Source organism: Eubalaena glacialis, chromosome 5, assembly GCF_028564815.1.
Source record: "Eubalaena glacialis isolate mEubGla1 chromosome 5, mEubGla1.1.hap2.+ XY, whole genome shotgun sequence".
Taxonomy (NCBI): Eukaryota; Metazoa; Chordata; class Mammalia; order Artiodactyla; family Balaenidae; genus Eubalaena; species Eubalaena glacialis.
This window is the reverse complement of record NC_083720.1, coordinates 36,339,704-36,356,549: the sequence shown is the minus strand read 5'-3', so window position 1 is coordinate 36,356,549 and position 16,846 is coordinate 36,339,704. Positions and strand designations below refer to the sequence as shown.

At 36.2% G+C, this 16,846-nt stretch overlaps 1 protein-coding gene across 2 annotated transcripts in view; it reads right to left on the bottom strand.

The window, feature by feature from the left end:
- CENPE (centromere protein E) overlaps positions 1-16,584 on the bottom strand; it is a 72,397-nt gene extending 55,813 nt beyond the window's left edge. For both annotated transcript variants that reach the window (XM_061191199.1, XM_061191200.1), the window contains exons 1-13: positions 16,529-16,584; positions 14,926-15,017; positions 12,780-12,869; positions 12,545-12,663; positions 11,281-11,400; positions 10,754-10,835; positions 10,528-10,595; positions 10,385-10,450; positions 4,340-4,391; positions 2,773-2,860; positions 2,297-2,426; positions 1,213-1,332; positions 187-345 (exon numbers count right to left, since the gene is read on the bottom strand). In XM_061191199.1, coding sequence (XP_061047182.1) covers positions 187-345; positions 1,213-1,332; positions 2,297-2,426; positions 2,773-2,860; positions 4,340-4,391; positions 10,385-10,450; positions 10,528-10,595; positions 10,754-10,835; positions 11,281-11,400; positions 12,545-12,663; positions 12,780-12,869; positions 14,926-15,017; positions 16,529-16,584 — 1,242 coding nt within the window. The remainder of the gene's footprint in view (positions 1-186; positions 346-1,212; positions 1,333-2,296; positions 2,427-2,772; positions 2,861-4,339; positions 4,392-10,384; positions 10,451-10,527; positions 10,596-10,753; positions 10,836-11,280; positions 11,401-12,544; positions 12,664-12,779; positions 12,870-14,925; positions 15,018-16,528) is intronic.
- Between the last annotated feature and the right edge of the window lie 262 nt (positions 16,585-16,846).

Sequence of the window (16,846 nt, the reverse complement as noted above, 5' to 3'; positions counted from 1 at the left end):
TTTTTTAATGAACCTCTTCTCTTAGGTGTTTTGTTGCTATATAGGTAAATAGCAACACAAAAGTTCTGGGTTTCTTGAATACACTGTATCAAAAGATAAGAAATGCATAACTATGTAATAAACACATAGGAATACCCGTTCTATTCTCTGTATACCAAGTTCAAGTTGTCATCTTCTAAATTTTACCTTTAATTCCTGTTGTGATGTGAGGGAAGAAGAGGTCACCAGCATCCGTGTTAAGTTTTGAATTTTCTCAATCTGCACTTTTTGAAGTAGATCTTTTTCTTCCAAAAGTTGTGCCATTTGGTCTTTTTCCATTGCCTGGGCCCGAGTCTCTAAAGAAACCTACAGAATGTAATATTGGGTTATGTTAATAACAAATGTAGCTAGATTTTAAAACCTCGAAAGTAGCTTAAAAGAACAGAATAGACATTTGTATGTGAACTAAGAGAATTTTAATTTTATTGAAATAAAATATACCCTACCTGCAGAACACCAATACAGTTACCATAATCAGTAATTTCTCAAACTACAAATAAAGTAAAATATACATTTCTTCTATGTCACTATTCTATATGCCATTATAATGCTGTTAAAGCAATTCTATTAGTTGCCTAAAAGTATATAAATAGTAGGCAGTCATAAAAGCAGAGACTTGAATACCTACAGCAAAGGAAGAGATGTTTTCATAAGACTACCATTTGATATTTTAGCTTATTCCTAAAAAGATCACTAAAATACAAGATTTATATAAAATAGAGGACCATAATAGTTAAAACAAACAATGACAAGTGATTGTTATCTTATTAGATTGCTATCTCAGAGTTGGAAGAAAAATTCAAGTTAACGTGAAACTAGAGAAAGTAGTTTTAGGTAACTATACATGGTCTCTCTTTTTTAACCTAATTCCCTATGTATAATTTGTGACAATTAAAAAAAAAAATTATCTCCACTTGGCCCATTTGAAAATATCAAATTTTCCCCTTTGAAAATGAAAAACAAAATCTAAAATAACTTCAAGAAACCAAATCTTTCAGTTTATAGTAAATTAAACTAAAATTTTTATGAGTTGCTTTCTTCTTGGTTGAAAACTGTTTTAAATTTAGGTTGCAAAACTCAGATATTGATGACTTAAGAATCTCTGGACAATTAGGTAGATCTGAATTCTAAATCTGTCCCTACTCTTTACTGAAATACGTGGTTCACACATACCTCCTCTAATTGCTTTTTAAGATCCATTATTTCTTTTCTGTATCTTTTCAGGAGAGCTTCATCACTTGATACCTCGTTAACATAAGGAGTATTCTTCATATATTTAGCAGTGCTGGCAAACTGGGAAAAAATACAAGAGTCTTATGTGCTCCACACACAAAAATTAATTAAATTAATAATATTTGGTCTTCTTGTAATTAAGTTTTGTAAAAAAAAATCAGTACTCTTCCCAGGTAGTTTAATACTTTTGAGTACAGAGTGCATTTTATGTCCCTGTAACAATGCCTGTAATGCTCCAGTCAAAAGCCTCTCTCCTTCCTTTGAACACTATCCTACTTACTAGCTACTTAAGTATTAATCCAAGGCAATCGTGTTGGAAGACAGGTCTTATCTTCCCTATAAGACTATACATTCTGTGAAGCCAGGGACTCTATTTTCTATCTTTTTTCTTTGACAGTACCTCGACCCAGTGCTCTGTAGCTATTTAAAGCAATGTTTCTTAGAGTATGAGTATCAGAAGTAACTTTAAGTGGGTACATGAAGGTATCCATTATATATAACATTGAATCCTTCATTGAGACAGCTATTCTACTGACAATTCAATTTCCCCCTACTCGCCCCTCTCCTTTTTTTTTTTTTTTTAAACATAAAATGCAGGCCTTAGGCTCAGTGCAAAGGCAGGCAACAATTAGCTAGCAGGAATTTAGGAATTATTTTATTATAAACACATACACATGTTTTTTGGGTCACCTTCTATTTGTTGAAAGTGATACTAGTTTTTCATTTATGGAACTGACATAATGTTTCCTTTCATAATCAATTAAGTAAAAAAGTGAGTTTGTAAAAGAAAAATATCAAGTCAATTTCAGTAAAATAGTGTTGGATGTGGCAAAAATTGTGGAGGTGGGATATGAATGATTGAATTTTGGGGAAATTAAAAAATGCTATTTAGTAGACAACACATCAATTTTATTTTAACAGGTATGTTATGTGAATTAAAAAAACTACCTACTTTTAGTAGGTAATTTTTCCTTCTTAAAGATGATATCCCCTCCTATTAAGTTGAGATAAAAATCACACTCACCTGGAGAGTAGTAAGAGTTTCATCAAAAGACACCGGAGTAATTGTGCAGATAATACGTGTTTTTGCATTTCCTCCCAAGGAATTCTGGAGAATTCGTGTTAATTTGCTATCTCGATAATTTATGAAACCACTTAGTGAGAAATGAGTTTGGGAAGAAAAAGAGTAAGAATTTTTATATAACAAAAGTGGTTGGTTCTTAATGTAGAACCTTAAAATAGCTACAGTTAAAAAAAAAAAATTATTTACAGGTTACAAGAGGCAGATCAAAACTACTAACTAAAAAATATTTAAAATATAGAAAGTAAATTTAGTAGGACACAATCATATGTATAAGAAGCCACGCATGATCACAGAGTCATGAAAGCTTTTGAATATATGAATTAAGAACATTTATTTGACTGTCACTAAAATATCACAATTTTCGACCTAATGAAAACATAAGCATTAACAGGTAGAGTACAGTGAGATAAACATACCCAACTTGTCCATCACTAAGTTTCTTGATCACTTGTCCCAAAATAAATAAGCTTCGATTTATATTACAGCCTTCTTTGAGTCGCAAACCTGCATTTATTAAACAAATATAAAAACTAAAATTGAGCCCTGTACTGGATGATGAACTTATCAGTAAATTATGAGAGAAAGTAGAAATTAAAGGGACAGATGTTGAAGTCTATGCTTTGGACTAGATCTGAGCCCACCTTTAATACCACTGATGGAGGAGCTCTCTCCCTAATCCTCCCCCCTATTAGGTGAATCAGAAAGGTTATCACCTGAGAGAAATGGCAAAATGAAAAAGATGACTAAGAAAAGAATAAGAGGGAGGGAAAGCCCATTGCCTAAAAGAGCTCCTCTAATTCCTCCATTCAAATCTATTTTTTCCAAACCTTCAAATATAGGCAACTATAGGCTCAAAACCAAAAAAAGTTCTCATTTTAATATTGTGAATATGCTCACATGACTCTAACATTAAAAAAAAGTACCCAGAAAAATCTCTATTAGAGTTTTATGCCCCAACCAGTTAACCATGTTTATTATTTATTCTTCTAGATTTTTAGAAATACAAGTTCATATATATTCATTTCTCCCCTTTCTTTTTCAGACAAATAGTAGCATACTATACACACTATTTTGCACTTTGCTTTTTTCACTTGGCAGTATATTGTGCATCATATCAGTAAACACTGGTCTTTTTCATTCTTTTTCATAGCATAGAATTCCATTGTATGGATGTATCAGAATTATTTACCTAGAACCCTGTTGAGGGATATGTAGGTTTTCAATCTACCATGTATACAAAAAATACTGCAACAAATAACTCAGAATAGCTGTTATTTCACAGGTGCATTATTCAGCTATTGCTATAAAATTGCTGCTTAACAAGCCACCTTAAAACAACAAGCATTTATTTCCTGTTCATGGGTCTGGTTTGGTGGATATAGGCCACGCTCAGCTGGGTGTCTTTATGTCAGGCTGCAGGAAATGAACACAGAGAGAGGCTTGACATCTTTATGATTTTGCACCTTCCCATCTACGTATGCTTTTCCATTTTTTTAAGTATTTGGTTATGTCCTTCAGGTCTGTTTTGAAGTTTTCTTTATTTTGGCCCTGTGCAATTTTTGTTGAGTTTCTTCCTAGGTATTACATCTTTTAAGCCATCCCTGTAAATTGAGTCTTTTTGTACACTAAATATTCTAACTGGTTATTTGTATTATAGAATTATTAATGTCTGTATATTAATTTTGTGCCCCACTTCCCTTCTGAATTTTCTTACTGATACGGAAATTTAGATGGTTTTCATGGTACTCTCATGAGCTTTTCAGCTATACAATCCTATCAACTGTACAGTTCTAGTTTTTTAATTGATGCTATAGTAGCCCAAATTAGATAATTAGCTAGATACATAAGTTGCTTTTTACATGAAGGACTTTTATCGCAAAATTATTACTGTCATTATTAGTTTCTAAAATGCATGGTAGCACTTTTATTCTGTGAAAGAACAGGAAGACACTCAGACCAACATATTTCATAAGTTTTCATTACCTTCAGCACCTGTTTGAGCAGCTCTTTCACTGCCGGCAAGATCAACCAAATTCTGTAAGATAGATGACAATAAACCTTTAGGAAGCATAATGAGATAAAACCCAAACTACTGAAAGAACATTTAAAACACATAGTTTACGTGGACACCCCATCTGTAGCCTCATCTTTCACCCCACTGTTCAGGCCTTCCCTTGTCAAACTGATCTGTAACCCTTGTTCCTTCTTTGTAATACATCCTCCATAATGCCGCCAGAATAGGTTTTCTATTTCCTACACAAAGTTCAAAACCTTATCATATGAATGTGATTCTTTGCAATCTGGCACTTGTGTGGCCCTAGCATTATATCTATTCATTACTTACTCCTAACTCTAGCTGAACTACTCACTACACCCTAAACGCCTCATGTACTTCTACACTCCCAAGTGCTACCTTTTGCCATTCTCTTTGTTACTTCTAAAGTTCTAGACCGCCCCTAGTCTTTATTCAGGACCAAAGGCAAATGTTACCTGCTCAATGTAGCTTTGCTGATTTTATCCTTCCTCCTCCCGTACCTTGAATGAGTTGCTCTTTTAACTGTACCCAGAGGTCATTATAGATATGACTCATTCTTACAGCACTTATTGTGTGGAGCTAGTCATTTGTCTCTGACTATACTGTAGCATCTTTAAAAGCACGGACCTCTTTCATTTCACAAATATTGTTGGAAAAAAGTGACTGTCGGGCTTCCTTGGTGGCACAGTGGTTGAGAATCTGCCTGCCAATGCAGGGGACATGGGTTCGAGCCCTGGTCTGGGAAGATCCCACATGCCACGGAGCGACTAGGCCCGTGAGCCACAATTGCTGAGCCTGCGCATCTTGAGCCTGTGCTCCGCAACAAGAGAGGCCGCAATAGTGAGAGGCCCGCGCACCACGATGAAGAGTGGCCCCCACTTGCCGCAACTAGAAAAAGCCCTCGCACAGAAACGAAGACCTAACACAGCCATAAATAAATAAATAAATAAATAAATAAATAAAAATTAAAAAAAAAAAAGTGACTGTCATGCTTCAGGCAGTATGTTAGGTACTAGGGATACGGCAGTGAATTCGACAAGTAAGGTCCCTGTCCTTATAGAGCTTATATTGTATATGGAGTGGTAAGAGGAGAGGAGGAAGTTGGTGAGAAGACAGAAGAAAACAGATAGGAAACATAATCTGGTAAATGTAATACAGATAATTTAAAGAGAGACCTGGAAGAGGAAAAAAGGGACAGAGTAGATTCTCTGGACTGAGTGGTAGGGGTAGGCTTCCCATTAAGCTAAGATCTGGAATGACAGAGGGAGGCAGCCATGCAACACCAAGGGAAGCACAGTGCAGATTAAAAGAGCAGCCACAGTCACAAAACAGAAGTGAACTTGGTATGCTCAAAAAATAAAAAGGGCAACATGGCAGAGTTGGTGAAGTGGTGATGGGCCAACATAGCATAAGAGAAGGAGGTAGGAGTCAGATTATGCAGAGCTTTGTAAGTAGGGGTAAGAACGTTGGATTTTCCAAGCACAATGGGAAGCCAAGAGAGGGCTTTAAGCAAAAGAGTGACGTATCTTGATTTAACTTTCTGAAAGATCAACCGTGGCACCCTAGATGGAGAATGAACTGGAGAGGGGCAGAAGCGGCAGCAGTTAGCCCAGTTAGGAGGTTAGTGCAGGAATCTAAGTGAGAGATGATGGTGGCTTGGGCTAGGGATGTCATAGTGGAGACAGTAAGTAGTGGAGGGATGTCCTCTTCATTTTTTAATCTGAGAGCCCAGTAAATATTCTTAATGCATTAAAAGAAAGTCAGAGATTTAAGTTACCTCTCTCTTTGAGGAGTAGGCAGGTAATTATGTACTCCTGCTTTACAGTCCTGTCTCAGATACTGCTTTATCTAAAATACTCAAAGAAGTCTAATCGTTGTTATATAGTATCTACTACAAGTGATCTAGATACATAATAAAGGGGAAAAGTGGTGATGAAAGCATGAATTAAGGCAAAAAGATGAGAACAAGCATTAGTGTTCAAAGGCACTAAGAAGCTCAGTCTACCTATAAGAGAGGAGCTTATGTGGACCAGAAGGAAGCAAAGCAAGACTGGTTAAGCCAGATCTTGTCCAAGGAAATGCCACAACAAAAGTAGTGCTTAGTGACATTAGAAATCCACATAACAGACCAAAGAAAGGAAGACCAGAGTCCTAGAGGCCAGGTTCAGGAGAATGATAGAGTAATTCAAGACAGATGAGAACCTAAATGAGTATGACACCCAATGGAATGATGACAGGTAGAATCAGGAAGAAATGGTGATGACTGGAGAAAAGGGAAAGCAGGAAAAAATGAGCCAAAATTGACTTGGGTTTCCAGCCTAGGTGACCAGGATAATGCTAGTATTACTGGAAAAAGGAATATTCATTATAATAGGAAATTAATTTGGTTTTAGACCCACTGAAGTTTGAGATAACAGTGGGACAATGTTTAGAAAGACATGAATTAGATCTCAGAGACTCAATGGTGAAAAACTGAAAGCATTTCCTCTAAGATCAGGAACAAGACAAGGATGTCCACTCTCACCACTATTATTCAACATAGTTTTGGAATTCCTAGACACGGCAATCAGAGAAGAAAAAGAAATAAAATGAATACAAATTGGAAAAGAAGTAAAACGGTCACTGTTTGCAGATGACATGATACTATACATAGAGAATCCTAAAGATGCCACCAGAAAACTACTAGAGCTAATCAATGAATCTGGTAAAGTTGCAGGATACAAAATTAATGCACAGAAATCTCTTGCATTCCTATACACTTATGATGAAAAATCTGAAGGAGAAATTAAGGAAACACTCCCAGTTACCACTGCAACAAAAAGAATAAAATACCTAGGAATAAACCTACCTAGGGAGACAAAAGACCTGTATGCAGAAAACTATAAGACACTGATGAAAGAAATTAAAGATGATACAAACAGATGGAGAGATATACCATGTTCTTGGATTGGAAGAATCAATATTGTGAAAATGACTCTACTACCCAAAGCAATCTGCAGATTCAATGCAATCCCTATCAAATTACCAATGACATTTTTTTACAGAACTAGAACAAAAAATCTTAAAATCTGTATGGAGACACAGAAGACCCCGAATAGCCAAAGCAGTCTGGAGGGAAAAAAATGGAGCTGGAGGAATCAGACTCCCTGACTTCAGACTATACTACAAAGCTACAGTAATCAAGACAATATGGTACTGGCACAAAAACAGAAATATAGATCAATGGAACAGGATAGAAAGCCCAGAGATAAACCCATGCACCTATGGTCAACTAATCTATGACAAAGGAGGCAAGGATATACAATGGAGAAAAGACAGTCTCTTCAATAAGTGGTGCTGGGAAAACTGGACAGCTACATGTAAAAGAATGAAATTAGAACACTCCCTAACACCATACTCAAAAATAAACTCAAAATGGATTAGAGACCTAAATGTAAGACCGGACACTATAAAACTCTTAGAGGAAAACATAGGAAGAACACTCTGACATAAATCACAGCAAGATCTTTTTTGATCCACCTCCTAGAGTAATGGAAATAAAAACAAAAATAAACAAATGGGACTTAATGAAACTTAAAAGTTTTTGCACAGCAAAGGAAACTACAAACAAGACGAAAAGACAACCCTCAGAATGCGAGAAAATATTTGCAAACGAATCAACGAACAAAGGATTAATCTCCAAAATATGTAAACAGCTCATGCAGCTCAATATTAAAAAAACAAAGAACACAATCCAAAAATGGGCAGAAGACCTAAATAGACATTTCTCCAAAGAAGACATACAGATGGCCAAGAAGCATATGAAAAGCTGCTCAACATCACTAATTATTAGAGAAATGCAAATCAAAACTACAATGAGGTATCACCTCACACCAGTTAGAATAGGCACCATCAGAAAATCTACATACAACAAATGCTGGAGAGGGTGTGGAGAAAAGGGAACCCTCTTGCACTGTTGGTGGGAATGTAAATTGATACAGCCACTATGGAGAACAGGATGGAGGTTCCTTAAAAAAATAAAAATAGAATTACCATATGACCCAGCAATTCCACTACTGGGCATATACCCAGAGAAAACCATAATTCAAAAAGACACATGCACCCTGATGTTCATTGCAGCACTATTTACAATAGCCAGGACATGGAAGCAACCTAAATGCCCATCGACAGACGAATGGATAAAGAAGATGTGGTACATATATACAACGGAATATTACTCAGCCATAAAAAAGAATGAAATTGGGTCATTTGTAGAGACATGGATGGATCTAGAGACTGTCATACAGAGTGAAGTAAGTCAGAAAGAGAAAAATAAATATCGTATATTAACGCATATTTGTGGAACCTAGAAAAATGGTACAGATGAACCGGTTTGCAGGGCAGAAACTGAGACACAGATGTAGAGAACAAACGTATGGACACAAAGGGAGGAAAGTGGTGGTGGGGTGGTGGTGGTGGGATGAATTGGGAGATTGGGATTGACATGTATACACTAATATGTATAAAATGGATAACTAATAAGAACTTGCTGTATAAAAAAATAAATAAAATAGAACTCAGAGACTTTAGAAACAATAAATATTTGACCATCGTCAACACAGAAATGGTAACAAGGGCAAACAAGGGAAGAAAAGCCACAGAACACTCCTGTGCTTTGATTAGGAGCATAGGAGGAAAGAAGCCACAAAAGGGAATAAAGGAGCAGAGCTAAGAGCACCTGGATGTTATTATTCCAGAAAGGCCAGGAGACACTCATAAAAAGACCACCTCCAAAGAGCCAGAAAAAGACTCTTTGGGGAAGACTTCTTCGAAGAAGATACTTAGAGTAAGCGGGAAGTCTGGAGTGTTGGACCAGATGGTATCTATGGTCCCTAGATGATGGAGCATCAAATAATAATAAGAAAAGACACCAAACAGATCACTGAATATGTCCAGCTAAATTATAATTAAATTTAATTATAATTAAACTTAATTTACAATTAAAGCTAAACTATAAGAGAAAAGTTAAAATTGTAGTGATATATCACAGGCCAGGTTTGGAAAACAAAACAGAAGTTAGGTTTTATGTTTTTCGTTGTTGTTAAAGACTAGTCTACTAAAATAAATGATATACTTGTATAGTAAAATAACTGAGGTGAACTAGAATTAGATACTTAATTAAGACTCTGATTTTTCAAAATCTGAAAAACAAACATATCATAGATTTATTACTTTTTCCCCCGAAGTTTTCAAATCAAATCGAGAAATCTTACATCATATCCCACATCAAACTAAAGAATTTAGGCCTTGAAGACAGAGAATAAAGCAATAATGGTAAGGAATAGAAAGGAAGCACAAAAAAAGAGAAATGATACAGTGCAGCAAGGAGGAATGTTTGCATAATGCTTATATTCACTTATCAACAAACAGGTATTGAATATAAACTATGTACAATGTGTTGGAGTTACAAAGATGAAGGAGATATCACTGTTCCCTTCAAGGGATTTATAGTCTAAAACACTGTTTATAATACAAAGCTTATTTTCTTATTGTACTTAACTATGAACTTGAATAATCTGATTTATTTTTTAACTATCTCACCCAGGTTTTTGTTCATCTCATAAGTCTCAATACCATTGGCAGAGACCAAAAAAACCCTCAAAACCCCAAAACCACAAACACACAAAAAAATCACCAAATTCCAAGATTATTTTAACTCTTAAATGTGCATGGAATCAACCCTTCCTCAATTACTAGTTAGGGAAAGCCTCAACTCCTACAGTTCTTACATCTAAAGTTCAGGAAATGGCAGCTATAAGATCACAGGAAGTAAGATTCTCTGAACTCTTCCTACATATCCGCTAGTAACCTCATGTTAGTGATGAGACTAAACTACCAATTTATAGATGCTTTTGCCAATTAGTTAACAGTTCTCATGAAACCAAACATCCAGCAGCTAAATTAAATTTTGGTTCGGCTCATTTAGTACATTATCACGGTTCATCAATACTCACCAAATGGGATACCTTGACAGAGCCTTCAAAATTAGAAGGTTCACCTTTCTCTCTACTTTCCAAAATCTAGAAAGAAAAGGCAACTTGTAGAAAAATTAGTGTATTTTTAATTAGAAAGACCAAATATAGAGAGAATTACCTACCATCCTAAAAATGGTATGAGAACGACTACTTCTTTGATTCATTTTTGTAATTCCATAATGCCTGTTCTCTGTAAAAGAGTCATATTTCAGCTGCGTATATTAAAATCCAAAGAAAAACACTAACTTGTATTTAAGTTTAGAAGTGAAAAGTGTGATTTAAAGCCTAAATACATTCAATTAAATAGTTTTTACACGTGTTTTGAAGAAATACAGTATAAAGTCTTACTTTCTCCCTTTGTGATCCACTTCAAAGCCATTTCTGATGTATAAACAACTTCTTCTGTGAGATCAGCCACATACACATTCCTCTGAAACAAGTTTAATTATGGGAAAAGTAGAGAAATATAAGTCACTTAAAATTTTGCATTTCAAAAAGAAAGTGCAAACTATTATAGAATTCATTTGTGGAAGTTGAGTAGAAAATGGGTACTTTTATTCTGTACAAAAATAACAACTAAATCTATGCTATTTACAATTTATTTCCTGTACCAAAATACACCGAATTCTAACCTGATACTTCCAGCTTGCTCTTTTTAGGCACTTATGCCACAATATTATAGCTGTCAATATTTAAAAACTATACATGTTACTTAAGAGATAATCTCTATAAATGTTTAAGAAAGAAAATAAAAAACAAACCATAGTAACAGGAGACACTTTAAAATATATAGAAATTAAAGGCAAATGTTCAAGAAAAATAATCCCAATGAGTAACTCTATTTTTTGAGCCACTCTGTTAACTCTGTTACTCACATTGAAGTCTTCCCGAATTATTAAAGGCTTCATTTTTTCAGTGCCACAGAGTAAGTCTGTAATGGTTTCATTGTATATCTCCATGTAAGACACACGTAAAAGAAATTCCCTATCAGGAAACTAGAAGAAAAAGATATGTGAAAACATATCAGAAAACATCAGAGATCATCCAATTATGAAAACCTAATAATGAATGCTTATGTGCTAATATTAAATATTAAAATATTCTTTGAGAAACTATCTTTTAAAAATTTTTATTTATTTTTTAGTTGATGTGTAGTTGACCTATTCCACTATGTTAGTTCCTGGCACACAACATAGTGATTCAATTATTTCCATACATATCAAAATGATCACATGATAAGTCTAGTTACCATCTCTCACCATACAAAGATGTTACAATATTAGTGACAATATTCCCCATGCTGCACATTTCATCCCTGTGACTCATTTATTTTCTAACTGGACATTTGTACCCTTTAATCTCCCTCACCTATTTCTCTCATTCCTCCCATTTCCCTCCCCTCTGACAACCACCTGTTTGTTCTCTGTAACTATGAGTCTGTTTCTGTTTTGTTTTTTCATTTGTTTTGTTTTTTAGATTCCACATATAAGTGAAGTCATGTGGTATTTGCCTTTCAGGAAATTATTTTTGTAAAACAAACAAAAAACAAAACTTCCCCTGTGCTTCTATATTGATAATAACAAGCAACAACAACAGCAAAGCATTGTTTCAGAAATAATGAAAAGTATAGTATCATAGAATTATAACAGGAAAGTACCCAGTCCAATTCTCTAACCTCAAAATAAAACCTACATATATTCAAGAAATTAAAAATAATTAAAATAATGATGAAAAAACTAATTTAAAGCCAACTCAACTAATTAGCTTGCCTATTCTGACCTTCTGATTCCCTTGTCTTTTATCTAGCCTACTTTTTACTGCTCCTTAATAACCACTGGTAGCTAAACAAAGGCAATGAGGACCTAATCATTGTGATAAGATTTTCCTGTTCCTTAATGCCCACTTTTTGGTGGGAGTACTGTTTCATGATTCAAAGGAAAGAATGAAAGAACTTTAAGCTTTGTAAGTTAGTAAGTTTGTGGGAAAAAAATGAATTTATGCTATGCCTTCCTTCTTTCCTCATGGATAATCAAGAGATAACTATAAGCATACTTCATCATTACAAGAGAACACTAAGGTTGCTATCCTATTATCACCACTTTTACCTGCATGTACTAGAAATTTAGCTAAATTATTTACCTTCTTAATTTTTTGGAAAATGTCATGAATTGCCCTGGGTATTACTCCCAAATAATCTTGTGACCCTAACATAGTATATGTTTTTCCTGATGCAGTCTGCCCGTAGGCAAATATAGTACCTGCAAAAACAAAACACACACATGCAAAGATTAAAAATGAATCTATAGTGTATAAAACGATCAATATTTGCTAAACAGACACCCAAGACTGAAATGTTTTTGCAGTGAATACACACCATTGTAGCCTTGTATGGCAGAATCTATGATTGGTACTGCTATTTCTTCATACACATTTTTAGTAGTTTCATTACTATGAAAGACACGATCTAAAAAACAAAACATAAAAGTTAAATCAAACAAATTAACTGTTTTCATTCTGAATTAGTAGTTGCCCACAGAAATAAAATTGTCAGGATACGGTATGATAAAAGATTTAAGACACAATATTTCCTTCAACTTATTGGTCCTCTGAAAATACTCTTCTCTTTAGGTAAAATGTGTTGGTCCTCACACAGAAAAAATACAAGTCTGTTACCCTATGTGCTTTCAAGAGGCAGTAGGGCATGGTGGCTGAATATGGGGGTCCAGAATCAGACTGCCTGCAAATCTTGGTTCTGCCATTTACAGTGTGATTTTGGCCAAAGTGGTTGATGTCTCCGTGCCTCAGTTCCCTAATGTGTAAAATGGATATATATTATCTTCCTCATAGAATTATTGTGAACATATGTTAATACTTAGGAAATATAGACTATTACTATTCTTTGAGAAATGTTAATGTTTTTAACATACCTAGCAAGAAGGTCTAGCTCAAACGAAACCAAAAAATGCAGATATTTGGAAGAAAAGTACTGACCAAAGCTGAAGTGCTGCTAAAGGCTGGGTTTAGAGTAGCATTTGCACTGATGAATTCACAAGTCCAGGATGTGGTTCTCTGCTTTTGTTAGCACATTAAAAATAGACCACTCTTTTAGCGGTGCCCTCACATTAAAAAGCTCACAAGAAATGGATTTGTAAATCAGGAGAGAAATGTACTGACCTACAATGAGAAATTCAGTGATCACACTGCTTGCACCATGACCACACATCTGCCCTATCGGCAGGACAATATGGAAAACCAAAGTGCCATCTGAAGGCTGCTTAAGGGTCATGATTTTAGAGCAAGGAGACATGGCAGGATGATTCAAACTTTAATGTTATCTGTTTCAGACAGCTGGATGAGTCCAAAACCTTCATGGGCGTATATGGCTACTGAGAATCTGTGGTACTTAGGTTTTATAATCTCTGGCACATATTACCTTTTAAAAATTATGTTAATACCACCAAACATTCCTTTACCAGCAATCATTTTCTCTTCTACGTATCTTTGTGGCTTTCTAGTTAAACACTAATTTGACAACTTAATCACTTACTCCTGAGGTTGCTGACAGGACGTCACTGCTGCTCTATGGTGCCTAAGTGGCAGCATGGTAGTGTGGCTGGAACACAGATCTGGAGCCTGACTCTTTCATTTGCTGGCTGTGTGACTCCAGGCCTCTCTGCTTCCTCATTAAAATGGGAAGGTACCAAATATATAGGCTTGTTAGGAGGATTAAATGAGTTAATATATATGAAGTGCTTAGAACAGTGCCTGGCACATTGTCAGCACTATATACATGCTAAATCAATACACAAATCAACCTAGTCAACCGTTAGGTTCTCCAAGTCCCTTTGTCCTAGCTAGCTCTCACTCATCCTGCAGGTCCCAGTGTAAGTGGTACCATTTCAGACACCTAGATTAGTTAGATCCCTGCTATAAACTCCCACAAAGCTTATGTCATCATAAGTGTAAATACTTGTTTAAAGCCTTTCTTTCCACCAAATAAGATCCACAAAAGCAGAGGTAGGTCCCTGCTGTATTCTACCAGACAAAGAAGGAATATCTTCACTATTTATTCTTTAAAAAGTTTTGAAAAACAACTGAAAAAAAAGAAAAGAAAAGAAACAAACAACAACAAAAAAAGAAACAACAACAACAAAGAAACCAAACTGGAAGATCTTAAAGATGACTTGACATTAAATAACATATTTTGGGCTTACAGAGTTTTACGCCACAAGTACGTTGACGAATAAGAGGAAAAATGTTAATTTCAGTTAAAAGGCACTATGACTATAACTGTTTGTTTATTTACTTATTTTTTTAATTATTGTTATGTTTTAAGTGTCAGTTTATTATCTTACTTAGCATACATGAATGTAGGAACAATTTTTCAAAGTTTCCACTGAAGCAGTTTACTGAAGGCTTAGTTTGATCTTTAGTGACAAATCCAGTGTTATTCATAAGGCTTTTGTACTCATAATAGAAAAATGATACCAGGTTAACTTTTGATGCTGTTATAAACTTACCAAAATTGAAGGATTTACTCCCATCAACTTGATAAATTGTATTATTGTCAGTTTTCCAGTAAACTTGAGTATCTTTTCCAAGCGCCTCTTCTCTAAAAGAATAAAAAAACTGCATTTTAGAATAACTGTTCACAGAAGTTGTGTTACATGAAAGATAACTGAAAAGACCTCATCTTCTGATGAATATTTTAAAAGATGGTAATGACGTATACCATAAATAGGATAAATGTAGAAAATCCACCTTTGAGGGGTCAAAGGTGGATTTTAAATGGGGCTTCGTGAACTCCTGAACTTTCATGGGAGTTTCTTTGTGAAGCTCTTCACTTCCACCTTCCAACCCAGTACTGGCGGCTGAAAAGATATGTTGAAAATGCAACTCTGATTATGTCTCTCTTGCTTAAAGCCTTTAAAAACCATCTGAAATCCTTAATTTGGCACATGACACCTGGATCATTGTAATTTCTCTCTTCGACCCACATCTTCCTCTAAATTCCTATATACACCCTAACTCCATACAAATCAACTGCCTGAAGGTCACTCCAAAATAAGATTCGAACCCTCTCTGCCTGGAATACCCTGACTTATGTTTCCATTAACTAACTTAACTGTTCCTTCATTCATGAAAAGTATCAGGAGTTTCCTACACAGCCCTGTCCCTCCCCTAAACTGTCATCTCACTTAAGGACTGAAGACTCCTCTAGCAAACATTCTCCACCTGTCTATCATAACACCTGTCATGATGTATTATAATGCTTTCTTTATGTAGCTTTCTTCTAATGCATTAATGAGCTTCTTAAAAATAGGAAATTCCTCATTTTGCTATTCTTATTTATTAAACACCCAGTAATGGTTAACAAATGTTTCTCAAACAAAATGTGTCAGCATTCTGGGGCAAGGGCCCGAGACAGGCAAAGCAAACAGACGTCATTTTCATTTCTTCCCCTTCCTGCTTTTTCTCTATAGCATTTATTACTCCAGTATCATCACTTAATAGTCTATATTTTTCACTTTATTTTCTGTCTACCCCTTTAGAACGTAAGATCCACTGGGCAACGATGGTAGTGTGTGTTTAGTACAGTACACTGTACTAAAAAAAACAATCAATTTTGATGAATATCGGTCATTCAACATTCTGAACGTGGAGTTCAGTCACTGATTGAAGTGTTGAGTGTCTACCGAATACAATGCAACAAGACTGACTAGATCTTGCGCTCAAGGAGTGTACAGTAAAGGGGGAGAGAGAGTCAGTTAAATGTAAAATGACTAGCTGTGAAGAGTGCCAGTAAGGATTCTTCCAATTCGACTTTCCTGGGGGAGGGATGGGGAGCGCAGATGGGGGGACGGCAGTGCAGCGCAGGGAGTAGGGTCTTTAATGTCGGCGAGCCTGAGTTATAGACTTAACAGAATCCCGCAGCCGGAAAGTATCCTCTAGATCCTCCGATCCTGGCCCGTCACTTTACACATAAGAAACCAAGGCACAAAGCGGGTCAATGGCCGAGTTTCTAGGCAGCGGAGCAGGAAGGAGCAGCGAGGACTCACTCCTCCGGCTCAGGCCCGGGCCGGAGGCCGCAACGGGAACCTGAGCAAGGTCTGGCCCACGTACCTGCTGTTGAGCGGCCGAACCCGCACGCAGACGGCGACGGCTCCTTCATCGGCCATCCTGCCGGGCTGGATCCCAGGAAACTGTACAAAAACCTCCGCGCCCGGCGCTTCTGAGCGTAAGAACCACCCCGCCTTTAAATTTAAAATTTCCCAAACGCCGCGTCTGATTGAGCCGCGGCCTCGTGACGTCATAGGCCGTTCCATCTGCGTCGCGGCGCGGGGGACGCCAGGCCGGCGGCGGGTCCACGGATAAGGGTTGGGGGAGCAGTTTTAAGGGTCTGGAGGAAAAGGAAGCTTGGGGGTCGCAGAGAGAGGGTCC